Below are 20641 nucleotides of genomic sequence, written 5' to 3'. Positions count from 1 at the left end.
AAGAAGAGGATGATAAAGGGATATAAGAGAAGGTGATAGATGATAAAGATGTTCAAAGGTTGTAAGACAGAATAAGGAGAATTAGAATGTTAAAAAAAATATTTGAAGGATACTTGAAGATGGGATGTTGAGTTGTTAGAGGAATGAGACTAAGATAAATTAATTAGTAATTCTTAAATTTAAATATATAATGCTTTATTAATTAAATTTTAAATACAAATTTATATTTTTATAATTTTAAGTAAAATGCTTTATTAACTAATTTAAATTTATATAATAAAAATTTAGTATAATATAATACTGTATATTACTGTAATGTACTTGTACTGTACTTATACAATATATTTGTAGCGTGTTATTAAATGTTTAATATAATGTACAATACTGCGTTTTTATGTTATATAACGTCCAAAAACATTTTAATATTTTATATGTTGCATAATTTATTAAAAGCATTATAAAACGTTTTCTGTAGATATTATATAACAAACATTATATAATTCTTACAGATTGTACAACAGTAAACATCGATATACTGTATCTTACTATAATATATTGTACATGTATATATATTGTCTAATGTTTTAAAAAAATATTATTTGATATTCTTTAGACAGTATAAATAATATTATTTAATGTTCTTATACAGTATAAATGTATAATGATACGTTTCAGTATACTTATTATATATTGTACAACAGTGGCGTGCGGTGACATTTGATGATAGGGAAGCTGTGCCGGCCTTGGACAGAATTATTGGAAGGTTATACGATATTTTTGTGTGTAGCATCCACGAGCTAAACCGCGTGAGGTTGATGCTCTGTAAACTGCATGCGCGAATGCCTGTAATCTGGCTGCTTTACATGGAAGCTATCCTGTATTCGACAATACAACGCTTCCATTATTTAATAGGCGTATGCATACGGAATATGCATATACGAATTTATATTCGAATATAAATTCGTAATAGCAATCTTATCATTGTTTTTCACATGTATAGAAATTTGTAATAAAATACATAATGCGGTTATAATAAAATATTAATTTTAAGTAATTCAAAGTACGTTAAAATATGAAAATAACCGCACAATATGTATTTATATTTTAGAAAATACAAGGGAAGCGGTGCTTCCACAGCTTCCGCGGACGTCACGCCACTGTATAATATATTACACAATAAGATTATCGTGTAATATAAGAATATAATATATAGAAAACTCTTTAAAAACCTAGATTAATATTTTACTTTTTAAAATATTTATAAAGTAATTGTTAGTAGCAATCATTAAACACACAATTTACACCTTTTCAATTATTCAATTACAAAATGTAATTCCTTTTCATAAATATACAATTTATCTTACGTCATTTTATTCAAATTGTTATTCATTTGTTTTCTTTTTTAAAGATTTATTTCCATCTAAACTATAATCTGTTACAATAACAGAAAGAAAAAAATATAAAATAAATCACAGGAAATACTTAAGTTATCAAGAGGTGGAAGTGAAGAATTGTCTTGTACGAATCATTTCCTTTGTTTCTTGTACACTGACTGCTTATAACTTCTGTACTTCTCCATTACATGAGAGAATAATATATAAAGAAATGGTTTCTTATCTCTTGGGAAATATTTCCTGCACTCTGACCAACAATTCCAAATACATAAATTGTTTTTCCTTGATTGTTTCTATATATATAAAAAAAAGATACTGTTTCTCTTCTGTACGATTAAATTTATAAAAATTCTAGTTCTTTCCCCTTCTCTTACTTCTTTACACTCAATCTTATACATTTGAAAAATATATTTTGTGAATTATAAATATTCTAACATAGTAGACTGTTTATATGAGTTTCAATCTGAGTCTATCAGTCAAGATCCCTTGTGTATTAACTCTTATCCAGTTGTCTTCAGTAAACATTACTCCTACCTGAATATAAGGTGTTACCTAGGTGATGTAATGACGTCATTGAAATTGGATGTTTGGGTTCAGTTGTTTATGCATGCATTATGTATTCGCTGATGGATCTAAGTATATATTTGTTTAATAAGCAGAAAGGCCGTTGGCTAGGTGATAAATGTACTTTTATTTACTATTATGTAGCTGAAGAGATAGGCGTCATTAGCAAATTTTTGCTTTTATTAAAGAAAAATTATAGAAAAATAGATATTTTTGGATAATTATCGTCTTAAAATAATTGTTAAAGTTTAATGTAAGATTATATACCTTTGTAGAAAGTTCGTTAAAGGGGCTTCTAAGAATACAAAGACTTCTTTGTATATAATTGAAAGAGTATAAAAAAAATCAACCTGAAAATGAGAACAATAAAAAGGCGTATTGTGTCCATTTAGAAAATGTATTTTTCTTTTTATTTTTTTAGAAGTGTTAAGAGTTTGTTTGGCATTGATCTAACATCCATTATTGATCTAGTCGTCAGGCCAAACTCATCTGTCTAGATTCAGAAAACATGCATTCTTAGACAAAAGTCTAATATAAGAAGCTTCTTAATATATAATTATATAAATTTACTTATTTAATTTTTCAAAAATATATAATAGAATTCCTCAATTTGAATAGTAAAATCATTCAAGTTCGCTAGAAAGTCCAACAGATTTTACTGTTCTTTCTTCTATTTGTAAATGATAAATTTGACTAAAAATGATCTTTTGATGATAAATTTTGTCGAAATTTATTAAAATATTTACCTTTCTTTTTGATTTGATGTTTTCAACTTGTCGAGCTGTGCATTCTCCGATGCTTTGACTACCCCAAAGTTCACGACCCACACGAAAATACGTGAATATCATTGAGATTATAGGAAAAATGTACGTAACAACAAAGATAAGAATGTTGTAACTAGAAAAATAAGAAAAAAAAATTTATTTAAATTAATTAAAGTGAATTAACTATAATTGAGATATTTACATTAATAATATAATTACAACAAAGACTTTGCATGTAAGACTTTACAAGTCAATTTTTTCCATTAAAGTTAATGTAATAATTTTTTATGCAAAAATAAATTGTTGTAAATTTTATATTAGAAATTAAAATTTCTTTAAAAAATAATTCAAATTGTAATAAAAATAATTGTAATTTTAATTATAATAAATTATTTTATTGCAATTATTTTACAATCACGATACAATTGAAAGTGAAGGAAAACAATTTTTTTTTTTTTTTTTTTTATAAATTTCAAAAAGGAATACAATTTTAATTAAGTTATACTTAAGATAATTAGAATTAAAATAACTTCTAAAATTATATTAACTTAAACAATAAGAAAAATCGTTCCTATTGTGTGAGTATGTAAAAGCCCTGTGTTTTTTTCACACGTGAATTTTTATATAATAAAAATAATTATAATTATAATAACTTTTTAGAACATTATAATACATTAAATAATATTAAAATTAATCACAATTATAATAAGAAATTGTAATAAATAAAATAATTCTAAAAACTAATAAAAATAAATTAAAATTATAACATATTTTTTTCAGAATGAATTTAAAAATCAGCATAAAGTAAATGAATAATTTAAAAATATTTTTAAGATAAATTTTCTGTTAGTTCTAACATGCAAATATGAAGTTAAAAATTTGAAAAATATATAATATAATTAATAAAGAAAAATTTTAAATGTATTGTAGAGAACTTAAGTTATACAAATATTATCACGCAACTTACATCAAGATATTACTTTCACGATTTAGTAAAAGAAATTAATATATTAAAAAAGTTTACTCCTACTTTACAAAATTATACTTTTACATATACTTTAAAAGTTGTAAAAAATTAAAATAATAAAAATTATGATATTTTTCTCTAGAATGAATATAAAAAGCAACATTAAGGATGATCCAAAAGTCAGTTAATCATTGTAAAAACTAATGAACTAAAAAATGCAATTTACTTTAATCACGTTTCCACAAATTTTGTAAAAGAAAAACACGTTGTGTATCTAGAACAATAAATAAATAAAATACAATTAACTAATTAACTGTGTTTCTATTTTTCTATAACGAATAGAAAATTAGCCATAATTTTCTATTAATGATAGTATGCGAATGCAAACTTAAACTTGACATATTATCTGATATAATTAATAAAAAAAAGAAGGTATTATAGAGTAATGTAAGTTATATACATGGTATCACGCAAGTTACATCAAAGATATTACTTTCATGATTTAAGTAAAAAGAAATAACGTTTCTGCAAAAGGTTTACTTAGTAATGCATGCAATTACTTTTCTATATTCATACATTTAAAAACAAAAACAAAGATTTTAATTTTGTTTTATAAAATTACATTTTTTAACAGAAAGTTTAAAAATTCTCAACTTTTTTTCATAATTCTGTACAGAATTTCAGTCACGCATGAAGTAAAAAATGTAATTATGACTTCCATTTCTTTATACAAATTGATTATTTTTATCTCGTTAGATCGATGATATATTTATATATATTTAAAGCTTCTCTCTTTCTTTAATTTTGTTTCTTTTGTAAATCGCGATCTACAGTTAAGAGTTATATATGATGGTAATGGATGATTGATGTTTTACAAAAATCTAGATGAGTAAATATTTCCTTTATAAATATTATTCGCGTATTAAATCCTTCAAAATCTTTAGATAATCTTTCCAGTACATACAATGAAAGGAATTTTGTTTATTTAATGCTTGAATGAATTTAATCTCTGTCGTTTTGTACTGAAGTATATATATTTAGTTGAAAATTGAAGAGATTTTGAGTGATAAAACTAATCTTTTATTGTTATAAATGTTTATTTTACTTTAACAATAATATGTATGTTTTATAAATAATTGTTTAAGTGTGTTTAATGTTTTATTAGAGAGAACATCGAATAATTTTCTTTTGAATGAGTCGGAAGATTTTAATATTCGGTGCCTATAGGGGAGATTTTTCAGCACCTGATCGTGTTTACATACGATTGTATGTAAACAACAATATTTTGAATGTATTGTTCCTGTACGACCACATATACAAAATATGTTACTGTGAAAAAAAAATATTTTAAACCAGATATACACAGAGATATTGAGAAAACAAAAAAGGGAGGAGAGGGAAAGGATGACAAGGAGGGAGAGAGAAGGAAAGGAAGAAAAACGAGAGAGAGGAGAGAAGCGAGGGAGAGCTAGAGGGAGGAAGAAAAGACAAAAGAGAAAGAGAGAGAGAGAGAGAGAGCAGGGAAAAAGGGAGAGAAAAAGGGAATCGAAAAGAGAAGTGAAGATGAGATAGAGAGGAAAATGACAATAGATGGCAAACAATTTTTCAGATAATTTTATAGATATTTTAAATTATATAAATTAATTCATCCTTCTCTGAATTTCGAGCTTATTATCAAGAAGAAAATAGAATAATTTCTCTCAAAGTATCCTAAAAAATCAATATTTGATATATAATATGAAGCTTCTCAATCAGCAGATCGCAATTCACAAAAATATTAAATTTGTTAAATAATTTCAAAAGTGCTTCATTACTTAAAAGAGGTAATCGATTTTAAAGGTTAAGAAGTTATGGTTAGAGGCAAAGGAATTTAAATCACTTTAAAATCTTATTGAGACAATTATTCATTAGAAATTTGCTAAAATATATTTCTTTATATTAATAATTTTTAAACATAAAGTAACTAAAAATAATACGAAGTAAAATTTAAACTTTGAAAGATACTTATGCGTTAGAGAATAGCATTAAGATGAGTGATTTTAGAAGAGAATGATCTTAATTAAGTACCGAACAAAACATTTTAATGGTTATTTATTGTTAGATGATAATGAATAGTTTTTAATGCAGATAACAACGGAGTCATATACTTAAAAGGGTTTCGGTGTTTTTAGATAGATGCAGAAACAATTAATAAGAGAAAGAGAAGTCAACAACAATTTGTGTCTGAGTTACAGCAAGTATTTACTTCTTATAATACTATCAACAAGGATGATAAATTGCCTATAATATCATTTCAAATTGAATTATATATTGATAATAAATGTCAAAAAGCACCAGGAAAAAAGTTGCTTCTATCTGATTTAAGATAAAAAAAAACCTTCTGGAGATTCTTAATAAAGCAATAGTTAGCTCACTTATAACTAAATTGGTGCAGATATAAATCTTTGTTCATCCTAATGGATAATTCTCATTGATCTTTGTAAAAAATACGGGAAAATAATAAATTGTGGCTTATTTATCTAATTATTAATAATTTTAGGTGTTTTTTGTATATTAGACTGAGAAAAATTATGTTATTATAATAAATAATCCGAGAAAGATGCATAATAATTATTAAACGTATGACTATGATGCAATAAAAGTATTTTCATGGTGTTAATATAATTTTATTTATTAAAAACAATTTTCGTAAATTAAAATATATCTTATAGGTAAAGATTTATTTTAAGTCTACAGTGCACTACAATGTTAACAACGATAATAAGAACGAAATTTGATTATCAACTTTAGATTATAGTTAATTATAAATTACAACTTCTAAAATACATTATAACGACAACAACAGGACAACAATAAATTAAATATGATAATGCAATGCTTAAAAATGATAGTCATATTCTTCAAAGTATATTATAGCAACTGCAGAAACAATAATTATAGTTCACGTGAAATTTGACTTATTGAAAGCTGATCATCCAAGTGATAGGCTGTCTAAGTCCTAAAATGCATTATTCTACACGACAATAAGAATAGCAACGAGCAATTAACGAGCAATTCCGGGCTGAAAATTTTCATCATATTCTTAATTTAATCAATTTAAAATATGTTCTCCCTCTCAAATTAGTAGTGTCTTGTTCCTGTACATCATACTTTTCCTGATAAGAAAGAGTCATACCAGTCATCTATGTATAGTTTTTTTCAAATTACAGACCTATAAATTCTCAATAAATTAAACTTGATAATTCAATGTTATTTTTCTTACTATTGTCAATACTGTATGTTATAATATCAATAGTATTAGCAACAACAATAACATCAGTAACGGAACCAACATTATTTAGCTCGTTACTGTGAAATGACATAATAAATGCATTAATATATTCGTAACTTTCAAACTGCATCTCAGCGACAGTTAATAACATATTTAACTAATTGTTGTTTTAATTCATTTTGAAGATTACAATATCAATCAACAAGCAGACGACTCCATTGATCCGAAAATTTAAAATATTTTAATAAAAATGAACATACTCCTGACATGTATGAAATATTTTGTTAGAACGGGGGGAAAATACAAAAAATTTTCAAATAATTTTATTACATTTTACCATCAAAATTGAATTTTTTTTCAACTCAAAATGATAAATAACTTTTATCATTACAAGATATATAAAGATATTATTAGATATGACATATTACATTTAGTGCAAAGTATTGTTATCAGCATTCAGTTTCAATCAATTGTCATAAAAAGAAAGCAATAAAAATTGTCTTTTCACGCTTGTCTTTCTGTCATTATATTTGACACGATGCAAGATTGTAACATGGAAGAAGCGTTCAAACGATATTATTGCATCCAGTTTATTTGAGAAAGTGTTTTGTGTAAACAACTTTCCAAGAAAATTACGTACAGATTTGTCCAAGAGTCAATTAATAATGAAAAAAAAATAAATTTCCGTCTTATTTTAGGTTTAATTACTCAAAACCTTTTCAAAAATTGCTAAATTGCTTATAATTAACACACACTTAACTGGCTTTTGGGTCATTCTTTATATGAATAGATTTATGTGCAGGATGGTCAAAAGACATTAACCCACCGTAAAGCATATTTAAATAGTTTATTACTTACAAACTTTACAAAAATTGCATGATCGAGAGCAAACAACACGGATAACTATTTTTTTGGGCACTGTGTAGAGTATAATTAAGTAAAACTTTATAATACAACTAATTAAAAAACAATAGTAAGAATAATTTAACTTAAATTCTTATTATATTTGTCAACTTGGACTTAAATTATTAACAGGACTGTTAAACTGGTGTTAAATATTAACGCGAAATTGAGCAAAAGTTCTTAAAGAAAACAGACTTTCTTTATTGAGCCTCCTGTGTTAACACTTAACACCAGTTTAACAGTCCTGTTAATAATTTAAGTCCAAGTTGACAAATATAATAAGAATTGAAATAAAGACAATAAAGCAATAATAATTAATTTAACTTAAAATTTGAACCAAATTATAAAGATAACGATTTTTTAAGAAAATAAGTTCAATAAAACTTTTTTTCATTTTAAATCCATTAAAAAATCTGAATAATTACTCTTAGTTTCGTTTACTCTTTCTAAGAACAATTTATACAATTTTTCTTTCGTTTATTAAAAAAAAATTACAAAATTAATTGAAGCATCATTTCAAATTCTTTACAATAAAAATCTTTCAAAAAATATTCTTTTGATCTGATACGAAATATAATAATTAATTTTTCTTTAATATAAAAATAGAAATTTTTATAAATCGATATAAATTTTTTAAAAAGTTAATAATTTATATTTTTCTAAAGAAGAAATTTTTAGGAAAAAGAGAAATAATGATTTTAATAATCGAAATGAATAAAGTGAAGTTTTTTGAAGACGACTTTTGTGTTTTCTTTGATTGATTCTGAATGCTTGTTAATATAATAATAAAAAAATTAATTTAAAATATATATTTTTATAAATTAAAAAATAATAATATGTAAATATACATTTTATAAAATATTAATTAATTATTTTGGATACTTATTTTAATTTCATGTTCTTTTTTCTTGTATGCAATCATTTTTGTTTTTAAGTAAACGTCTTGTTGCATTTTTAGATTTTTTTTAGAAAAGTTTTTAAGAAAAACCATTCAAAAACTCTTAAAATATCTTTCCAAAAATCGCTCTTCATCAATATTTCATGTTCTTAATCATAACCTCTGCTAATTTCATTTAATTAGCTTATTACATAAACAAATGATTTTATGTATTACTTTTCTTTAAAAATTCTCTTTGAAATGTTGAAAGATTTAATAAATTAATGAAAAAGTTTAAAAAATAATTTTGATTTGATAATTATATATTTTTTAATGAAAGAGAAAATACTAAAAAACAATAATTAATTTAAAATTTGTAAAGTGATGGCTGGCATAAATTTTACTTTTTCTAAATTTAGATCTTCTCTAGACATTTTGGCATAATATTTTTATATAATTATAAATATTGGGAAAAGAATTTAATAACGTTTTTTTCAGTAACTTGAATTAATTTGCTACTTTTTATATTGTATAAAAAGAAATTTGTATATTAATGAAGTATTCATACAATGGACTCCCGATATAATGAACGATCAAAAGACCGAGCTAAATCATTCACTATTTGCATAAAGAATAGCAAGGTTCAACAAAATTGTTACTGTATTGAGTAGTCACTTGTATATTAAATTAGATATATAGAATTATTTATACATAAAATTCAATTATAATCTAAAATTACTTAACAATTTTTACAAGTGAAATTTTACGGTTAAGTACTTATACATTAAGTTAAGATCCTTAACAGATTATAAGTATTCTTTTCTTTGATTGGCTACAGAAGGAAACACGTAATAATAAGCCATACGTTTAGAAATATACAAGTACACGATGATTGGTGGAAATTAAATTAAGTAATTGTAACGTATTCTATTTATCCGTCTAATTTTTTGTTCTTTTTGTCTCGTCCTTCAAGCAATTAGCGGAATAAATACATATGATTTAATAAAGATCATGACTTTTTTAGAATATTTCAACCAATAATTTATATAAAAACGATTTTATGCTACATCATCACTAAAAAATAACACGAGACTGTTTCAACCTAAGGAATAAAATTTAAATAATTACAAGCATTTTTATTTTTATTTTTACATATTTTTTTAAATTATAGAAGATTTTTTTTCTATACAAAAAATCAACAGTGCAATACACGATAATCTTTTTATTTAAGAGATAATTTTGTTAGTCTACAACATAGGAAATTAGTGGAGAGAGCGGAATAAGAAATTAGTTAATATAATATACTGAAAGCAAAATATCAATTGGTCAGAGAAAGAAAATCAAAGAAAATGCTTTCTTTTCTACCAAAACTAATCTATCATCTTGAAGTTTCTTGAAGAATATAAATAAAGTTATACAAGTACGACTACAATAAATAAACAAAGCTATCAAAATACTGCATATCCTTTCGTTGAAAGAGTGTGATGAACGCTGAACACGTATATTTTAATAGAAATTTTAAATAAATAAATTGTTTAACTTGATCTAAGTTGTTTTTTAAGCACTTCATCGATCAATATACTCAACGTCTTCTTTAAAAGTGTAATCTGCGTATCATAAAATATTAAAATCTTATTTGAGAAGAATTAAATTAATAGCATCATTCGAAGTTTTTATAAAATGAAACAATTGAAAATGATCTGTAAATTGCTAGAAGTAGTCAATTTGTCAGTCCGTAGATTGCTGAACGTTTCTTATTTTATAAATGAAATATTTTCTAATAAAATCTTGCAGAATTTAATAATAAAAATATGTTTTGAGTAATTAAATATTTAAATTGAAGCAAATTGAATAAAAATGTTTCATTTATTTGTCTTAAACGTGTTGATTATATGTTTGATTTTGCTGAAGAAACAATTAAAAGTTAATTACTTTTAATTGTTCTTAACACACTTAAAACAAATTATTTTTTAAATGCATAGAATTTAAGAAAATTAAGCTTTAAATTAATGTTTCAAATTATATTTAGAAGGTAAACAACAATTTGTAAAACTATTTTCAATGTTGTTTCATAGAGCACATTATACTGTAATTGAATAAATTGAATTTAAATAACAATATTTCAGAAAGTTATTAATTCTTTTATTTTATTTTACAGGTTGCAGCATTTGATGACAGTCCCCTATAACAAATGTAATGCGAGTATTTTAAATTTCATGTATTGCAACATCTAAAAATAAATTCGTGTTTAAAATTCACATATTGCAGTATCTAGAAATCGTTTCGAGTATTTTTAGAATTTTGTGTATTGCGCCATTTTACTAATCAAATTGAGTGTTTTTTAGCTTTATACATGCGATCATAAATTATGAATACAAAAATTAACTTAATTAATGTATGTTTTGAATTCCTTTCACGTATATCATAAGATGTAATAATAAGGAAAAAGCTAAAATACCATAAAACTAATTTTAAAAATCTTAAAAGTCTGAATTGGATTGAATTTGTGAAAGAAGACAACGCAACACATGGCGCTTTGCCAAAGAGGAATGCCTCTTGAGAGACTTCAGATGAGAGACTAGATCTTATTTAGATGTTTGACCCCTGAAGAAAATCCAGAAAACTCTAGGTGACCATTTCTTTGGCGAGGAGCGAACCGCGTCCAATTACCACTGTTCGGTGTTAAGGAGTACCCACTAGTGTAGGCCGGATGGCCGAGCGGTCAAGGTGGCAGCCTACCGCTCTGGGGAACCCGGGTTCGAATCCGAACGGGTCGAATAATCCCAGGAATTTTTTAGGGGTGGGCCTGGCCGAACCCATGATGGGCCTACTAAAAGAGGCCCTCTTAGTGCCGACAGGACGGAAAGAGTTTTAAAATAAAGTACCCACTAGTACCCTAGTGAATAGACCTTAAAATACGGATAGATCCGGATAAATCTGTAGACTACTAAAAGTATCAAATTGGTTGGTTGGTTGTAATTAAATACAAAAAAAAATTACCGCCACATTTTTAAGACTCCCATACCGCAGACGAGAATAGAAACAAAATAAAACAAGTTTTGTTAAAATCGGGCGACGGATTACCAAGTTATCGCTATGTTTACTGCCGACGATATAATTCCGTATGTGTAAAGTTGTCGATTACTGTCTTATAACTATACTTAAATCGTCAGATCGGACAATATTGAAATTACCTCGCATTCTCTAAAACTTCCGAGTATTAGAGGACCCAACGGATCGTGTGTAGAGTAGTACGTAACTATAAATTTGGCTATAACTTAGATAGATAACGCGAGTTCTAATTATTTAATTATATAAATAAGCAATAACATTAATACCCGATACATTCTAACCTACACGTCATCAATGCCGTAAGATATCGGGCTAGATAAATGCTTTATCTAGCCCGATATCTTACGGCATTGATGACGTGTAGGTTATTTAATTATATTTATATATAAAGTAGAATGGCCGTCTGTCTGTCCTCTGGAGGAAAAATACAAATAGAATGTCAGTTGCATAATTCGAACAGAACAAAAGTTTTTAAAATATTCTAGAATAAATATTTCAAACGTTTATAACCGGACCTTCAAAGTTACGAAAAGTGAAAACATAAAAATATATGCGTAAAATTTATATATATAAAATAATAATATGAGCAATTATATATTGTGACGCCGTCACAATGCTGGGCTGCAATTTTTAATCATATATTTCATTTATTTAATTTAAAATATATGCTCTCCACCTCAAATTAGTAGTGGCTTGCCCCTGTTCATCATACTTTTCTGCTAGCAATAAAGTCACGCTGGTCATCTATCCACACCTTTCGGGGAAAATTTTTGAATTGAAATAACGAGACTTCCGGTTTGTATCGGAAGTTCGTATATAGTTAATCCTTTGTCTGTCCTTTGTCGTATAGTTGTGGCTTTCAGTCCCTATCTGGTCTCGTCTTTCATCTATCTAACTCCGTTCTCAAGATTAAGGAAAAACGGACGGACGATAAAATTTATAGGTCTTCAAATTTATCAAGTTACAGCCCAATAAGAGCAAATAATAATAGCCGAGTACGAGCGTTACCCCAATGTGCGTGCTACGAGTTCGTATAGTGTCACTCGGTGTATATTTCAAAAAGGCTCTCCACAGAATTAAGGTTCGAGTCCGAGATGATCCGAGGAAAATCTATAAAACGAGATATGCGGAGGCATTGCTCATCTATACAACTGTCTTCCTGTTACAGTATCTATTCTTTATACATTTTAAGTAATAAGTGATTTAATGGGTGAAGAGTGGTCAAGTATATATTAAAAGTATGTTCATATATATTGTTCTAACGATTTAAAAATTCGAATTAATTTAAATATACGTGCATAAAAATTTATTGCATTAAAATCTAATAATACGAGTGAGAATTATAATTAAAAAATAGCAGTCAAAATTATTACAAACATTTGATTATGTTCGTTCTAAGTCAGTGAATATAAAAAGATATTTTGGTGATTTACGAGGAAATATGTTTTCTTAAAAGTTATATAAGTGATTTAAAGTCTTTATAGAGTCTAAATTAGGAATAAATGGATTTCTTAATGTACCATATACCAGATATAAGAGAAAATGATATATATCAAGTAATTGTTTACGTATTTTACAGCTTATATAGGAATTCTTAATGTTCCAACTCAGAGATATATAAAGTATCTCGAATATAGAATGACGTACAGAATAACTAACGTTGAGTTAAAATTAAGGATTTACTATGTTGTGTTGATACCGTCCACAAATCTTATATGGTTGAAGTGCATGTCAGGGATTTCGACTATAGAAGATTTATTGATTCCATCAATATGAACACATTAAATTAGATTTTAACCACGGCAACTCATGACACTATCATGGATTTCTCTGATTGAAATCCGTGACAGTAGTCGTGAATTTCAACCATTGGAAATAAGAAGATTTGTTGATTTCATCACTATCTGTGATATAGGCCTATCATTTATGAATGGGTGTATTATATTTTAATTTAAGAACATTTAAAGAGTAATGTTTTTTAAATTAAACCTTGTACTTTGTCAATTTGATTAAAAAGTACACAGGAGGGCCAAAAGTTAACAGTGGCATCAAATGAATTTGTAATTTAGCGAAGAATTTTTAAAAATATGTCAAGCGTTATATGGAACAAGAAGAAATCATATTTTGAGCAATTTTTGTTAAGTTAATTATTTGTCTTATACAAATGACTTTTTTGTAAATTAAGCAATAAAGTATTTGAATAAGACAATAAGTTACTTAGTCTTTACAACGTTTAACTGACTTTTAGGAGACCCAGCATATATAGACCACTTCAACAAGTTTGCATAAAACGGAAATTAAACATTATTTCTTATATTATACACGTTTAGTTTAATGTACAGATGAATTAATTGTAAACTAACGTAAAAAATTGACTTTTTACTGGATTATAATACTCATTAAAGTACGGTAATTGTAAAGTAAAAGTTACTCATAAATAGAAAAATAAGTAAGATAAATAGGTTTGTAATTGATAAGCAATTCTTTTTTTTTCCATTTTGAACCATTATAGAAGATTAAAAATTTAATTTTTATATTGTCAGATAGTTTATTAAATAGAAAATATTGATAACGAGCATCAAAGGTTGAATTTTGTTAGGTGGAATCATCAGTGCAAGGACTATCAGGAATCGCTATATCTTGTAAAGAAGACATTAAAAATTAATTTTTTTTAAATTAAAAATATAAATGATAATTAAATATATTATCAAGTTATGAAAATTTGTCAGAAAAAATAAGTAATTTTAATTATCTACCAGATGTTATCTTCCTTTGATTCAGAGAAGCAAGTCTATAAAAGTTCATATTAAATATGCTCAAAAATTATTTTTAAAAAATCTTTATTTACTCTAAAAATATTTAAAATATTTATTATATTTATTTAAAAATCACGTCATTAATAATAAACTAACTTAAAAGATAAATATTTTTTAATGACCTTTCTCGAATTAATGACCATTTCCATTAATGTTCATTTATAGCATAGCATATAAATTTCTGATTAAAAATTTAAAATTTGAAAAATAATATTTAATTTTTATTCACTATAAACAATAATGTTTTTCATAATTATTAATTTAAACTAAAAAAATCTATTTAAATCTTAATAATAATAAATTTAGAACTGCATTTCTATATTTTTTTCTTTGGATTTTCGTGCATATTTTAAAGTTTACCACAAAAGTATTAAGGAATAACATTATTTCTTATTGATATAAATATCTAAGATAATAATAATTATTATTATTGCTCTTGGTTAAAGTTATTTATGGTATTTAGGACACTCTGAAGTTGTACACAAATCTAATCGAGGTCAATTATATTCATTAACTTCATTCGGAGACAAGTTGCAAAATTATTTTGACAGTAACTTGGACTTAAAATGGAAACAAATATTTGTCCAAATGTTTAAATTCAAAATATTTAAAAATGAAAATAATTTAAAATGGGCGATTAAAAAATAAATTAAATAAAATAATTAGGTCGAATAAGATTTGGTCTTCTTATAATAGAATTACCATGTCTTAAACTGTAAAATAGTGTTTATTTTATGTGACTTTTTTATATTTCTAGTAGAAATATATGAAACAGAATTTCCAAATTTAATATACTGTATATATATATATTAAATTTGGAAATTCTGTTTACTTTCACAGAAAGATGCCCAGAGGAAGACGAAGATCAGAAGATCAGGCTAATTTAATTCAGGTATTAGTAAAAACTTAATGGTTAATTATTATAACATGTAATCTATTTTATTTACAATTATAAAATATTTTAATTTTTAACTTAATATAAATGTGTTATTTTGTTTAAATACAAATATATGCAAATCGTGTAAACGCAGAACCAAAGAAAGATAACGAGACCAAATGATTTCATAAAGAATAACGAAAAAGCTGTTGAAATTCATTAAATTAATCATATATTTAATGAAAAATAGATTTTCTTAATATATTTTTCACAGTATGTATTCTAAATATCAAAGAAAAGATATCGTTTAAAGAAAAGGAAAGTCAGAAAATCTCGCTTATCCTTTACAGAAAATTTCAATTTGTAGCAGTTATTGATATCAAACATTAAAATATTTTAATTCATTTTTAATTTTTATTTTATAAACATTATTAATACATAAACATATTTTAAAGCAATTATATTTGCATGTATAACATAAAGAGTTTTATAAATGAATAAAAATAATAAATGATATCCGACACTTTTATATGCTGCCCAGAAAATTTATGTAAGCCTACGTGTCTGATATAATTTACTATTTCCATTCGTGCTAAGACCCATGTGACATATAAATTTCTATTTTCATTCGACATATTGTTAATTGATGACATAACAAAGCATTATTTATAGGAAATTTTGTGAAAATATCGAAATTTATTTCATGTATATCGCTTAATTCGTATATTATTTTCGAAGCATATTTTGAGTAAAATATATTTTGTATAAGTAATAAAGAATAAGCAGCTTGAATAAGTCCTTAACCCATTAATACGTATATATAATTGTTTAATTAGTCTATAGGCAAATTAAGTTGGTCTATTAATATGTATTGGACTACACTATTCTGTGTAATCCAATAGACAGTGATACAGTTATCAGTTTAGTTTTGTTATTCGATTTCCTGCATCCCCTGTAGAAGTCGATATTGATGTATATTCGATTCGAAGTGTTATTATTATTTCATTATTATTATATAAAAATATATGTACTGTATAACACATATAGGAGAAGGTCGGACTTAGCGAATATGCAGGTTTTTCTGAGAATACTTATATATGACAACACGTTACTGCTAACAAGAATAAAATTATTTATGTTATTTTTTAATTTTATTGCATTATTACATTAACGTTATAGCTTTATATATTAAAACAGTCTTTTATGGAATAACAAGGAGACATTTTTATGATCACGGTATATGATTATGCTAAAATGAGTGTGATGTGATAAAAGTAGATTTTCCTGAAATGGAAATAAATAAAGATTTTTAGGTTTTTTTTATGTTTAGGTTTCCCTTGCGATAGCATATTAATCAATATTGAAATGAATAATTATATGAATATCCACTTTGCACCAGTGGTGGGCAAAATGAATAGATTCTAATGTTTTCAATTATTCTGTTAATCGTCATTAATTTCTATTTTTAACAAATTACCGTGTGATTATAATGATAAAAATTATAAGTAACTTGCTTAAAGTTAACGTATTCACTATATGCCCGACCTTTCCTAAATAGCAGATGCACATAAAATTCAAAAAAACATACATAGTCGCTTGACTACGTATGGCAGTGGTTTCCAACCTTTTTGTACCTGCGCCCCCCCTTTAAAAAATTGTTGCGCCCCCTTAATTTTTCTAACAATCTAATTTCATAAATACTCAAAGCGCGCTCGGCTCCAAACGCGAAAGCGAGATGTTCTCGTTCCAGCAAGAGTATGGATGGATGTTTTAGCATTTGTACCCGAAAAATTCGCGGCGAGGATTGTGGATTACGTATACCTATTTTGCTGATTCATTTTTTGACACCTATTCGACTTTTTTGGTTTGTATTCGAAAATGGTATTTTGGAAACAGCTGCATGCCCCCCTTGCAACAGTCTCGCGCCTCCCTAGGGGGCGCGCCCCACAGGTTGGAAACCACTGACGTATGGTGTTTATGTAGATTCAAAAGAAGATGCAAGAAATCGAATGTTACAAGTAAAATGCTAATTACAGCATCATCTCTATGTTTATTTTAATCTATGATTCTCTGTATGGTACGTTACTCTATATATATATATATATATATGACTTTTATTAATTACCATATATTAAAATAAATTAATCACTTTTACGAGATATTCTTAAATATTTTTATAATAAAATAAGACAAACACTTAATTCAAACATCATTAATATGCCTAACCTAATTAGCCTATAGGTAAATATACGTAAATTTGTGACTTAAAGATTATTAAAATTATAATTATTGCTAATTTTTATGATTTTTTTACTAATATTTGGTGCATGTTTATATGTGGTACGTCTGTGCTTGTATATTTGTTAGTGTGTGCATTTTATACATGTTTATGTATTGTAAACATCGTATACTGTGTAGTTTTATATTACGTGTATAAATATGAAAATGTATACAGTATTATGTGTTTATATGCATATTTTATATGTTTTTGTAAGTTTATGTGCATATTGTGTATGTTATATAGTTATTTAAATACGTATTTTATATTATATGTAAGAGATTCTTTATTTTATTCTTTTTTTTATCGTACTCAACTACTTTTCTATAGATTGATACAAAAAAAAATTATCAGATTTTACGATTGCAACAATGTTTATATAAATAACTATAATACTTCTGTATAATTTAAGGCAATTTATGCTAATAATTTATTAGAATTTAAAGCATAATTACATTAAAAAATAATAAAAATATTTCCATAATGTTATTTTCCTTTATTTATAAATATCCTGTTAGTATTTTAATAGCAAAATTCTAATAGCCTAATTGAATTATTGACATCTCGCGTTTAAAGTTATAAAATTTCAATTTAAATAATGAATTAAACACTTAACTAAAGTTTAATTTTCATATTTACAAGGATATGATCAAATTTTATTTTAGTAATGAAAATTTTACTCATACAACAATGGTTAGAATTCGATATTGGCCATAAAATTATCATTAATTAAGCGAATGACTGTAAAGAAAATATTTTAATATACTTTATTTTCGCTAATTATTCATATATTATAGCTTTATATAAACAAGTGTAAAATTTTCAATTAAAATAAATTTATTTACATTCGAAATTATAGTTGATAATTTTAAAATGTTGTAAAATTGCATTATTGAAGATCATCACTCAACGAGTAGATCGCGAACCCCGGAAAAATTCAAATCGTATTCAGTTAAATGTAAACGAGGTTAAGGTTGAAAAGTACTAGTGCATTAGTTTCGTAGATATTAAAATCGTAAATTATATTAAAAAGTCACAAAAAACTAAAAAAATTAGATTTTTATAGAATTTTTTAATCCAAAAAATTTAAGTAAAAGTATTTTTATATTAATCAATTGACTTTTCTCATGTTTAATAATACATTTTGCTACATTATCGTATCCACTATAACACGAATAACAAGTTAGAAATTTATAAATTAATTAAAGCAAACAGGCTACAATAGTAATTAAGGCATTGACGTTATTATGACAATGTTATAATGATTAAGCTTTATTGTTTCAATTCGCTATACATTATCTATTACTTATTTTAATAACTTAAATATATTAGAATCGTAATACACGCCGATTACAACGATTAAACGCGATTAAACGCATGCATATAGACGTGTTATATGTAGTGTATATTGTATAACTGCATGTATGTAGGACCAATGTTGTATTGGTTGTGAACTGTATGTATCGTACTTGTATTTATTGTGTGGTTGTTGCATTGATCATGTATATTTATGGGTACATTATGAGTTGTAAGTGTGATGTATACTGCTGGTTGCTAGAAAGGTGTTGTATTAGTTGTGTGCGTGTCTGCTTGTTGTGCAAATATTGAATTGTGAATGCGATAGGCTTGCTGTGTCATGTTTTATTTGTAGTGTTTATATTCTGTTAATTATATTGATGTACAGTACAGTGTTGTGTTGATCGTAGTCGTTATACCAGTATTACGTGGTGTGTTGTACGTATATTGTAAGTATTCTGGGTTTGTTTTTGTTTGTTCCGCTTATATTGCTACATAATGTTGCATTGGGTGGGATAATTAAGTTCTGATATATAATTGTATTGATATATATAAGTATAATCATTCTGTGAATGCTGTAATGGTTACGTGTGCTGTACTGCTTTGTTTTGTTGTACTGTGTCCTATTGATTGTCTTAAATACGTTGGTAATTTATTACCAGCATAAATATAAGAAAAATAAAACAGGAACAACTTAAAAAAACCAACAAAAATTAAAAATTGTACTCCCCCTACATATCGTCATAAATTGAATTCTAGAGAACGATGCCAATTCTTAATATTTTAAAGTAAAATTTACAGACATGCAGACTCCAAAACACATAAAATAATAAATATATAACTTCTATCAACTTTAATTTTTATCATACAGTTTTTGCATTAAAAAAACAAGCACAAGAGTATACTAAACAAAAAGTATATAAAAAAGAAAAAGACGAATAAGGGTTTATATCGATTAGAAACGAGACAAAAACAGACAAATATTAATAAAACTATAAAAACTTTTATAGAAGGGGATTTACGATTTTGCCAACTCTGCAGAAAGTTGTAACAGTAACCTTTTGCAGAGAATAAATCTTTAAGATGACATCAGCACTTCCTGTGTTGTTTCTATTAAAAGATTTGTGCAATTTCAAAACTTTTGTGTTTAATTTAACAGATTTTCTAACAATCGAAACAAAAGTTTTCAAGTTAATTTGTAATACAACAAACCGTTGGAATTAAATTTAAAAGCTAAAATCAATTACAATTTCAAGAACGATCCGTTACAATTTCATGCACGAATGAACTGCATTCGACGCGTTTTGAACTAAATAAAACAAGAAAAAAATATAAATAAATAAATAAATAAAATTATTTGAGATTATAATTGCAAATAAGAGAGGATAAAAGAAACAACAATAATTTAATGAATTTATGTAATTTTGTTAGAAACATCTAAAGTAATCATTTCTTTATTTTCGTTCAATGAGTTATGACATGTAACATTCGTTACATTTTCTTTTATATAAAAAATAATTCGGGATAAATTTTTATGAGAAAAATATTGAATTTTTAATGTT

General features: G+C 25.5%; 1 protein-coding gene across 1 annotated transcript in view; it reads right to left on the bottom strand.

Moving 5' to 3' along the window:
• The window catches only part of TkR99D (Tachykinin-like receptor at 99D), a 72355-nt gene that overhangs the window by 17257 nt on the left and 34457 nt on the right, over positions 1–20641 (bottom strand). The window contains exon 3 of the mRNA XM_067283054.1: positions 2705–2855. Coding sequence (XP_067139155.1) covers positions 2705–2855 — 151 coding nt within the window. The remainder of the gene's footprint in view (positions 1–2704; positions 2856–20641) is intronic.

Source organism: Centruroides vittatus, unplaced genomic scaffold (genome assembly GCF_030686945.1).
Source record: "Centruroides vittatus isolate TY-2023 unplaced genomic scaffold, ASM3068694v2 contig_975, whole genome shotgun sequence".
Classification (NCBI taxonomy): Eukaryota; Metazoa; Arthropoda; class Arachnida; order Scorpiones; family Buthidae; genus Centruroides; species Centruroides vittatus.
Note: the sequence above shows the minus strand (reverse complement) of the source record. Positions and strands in the feature narration are given on the sequence as shown.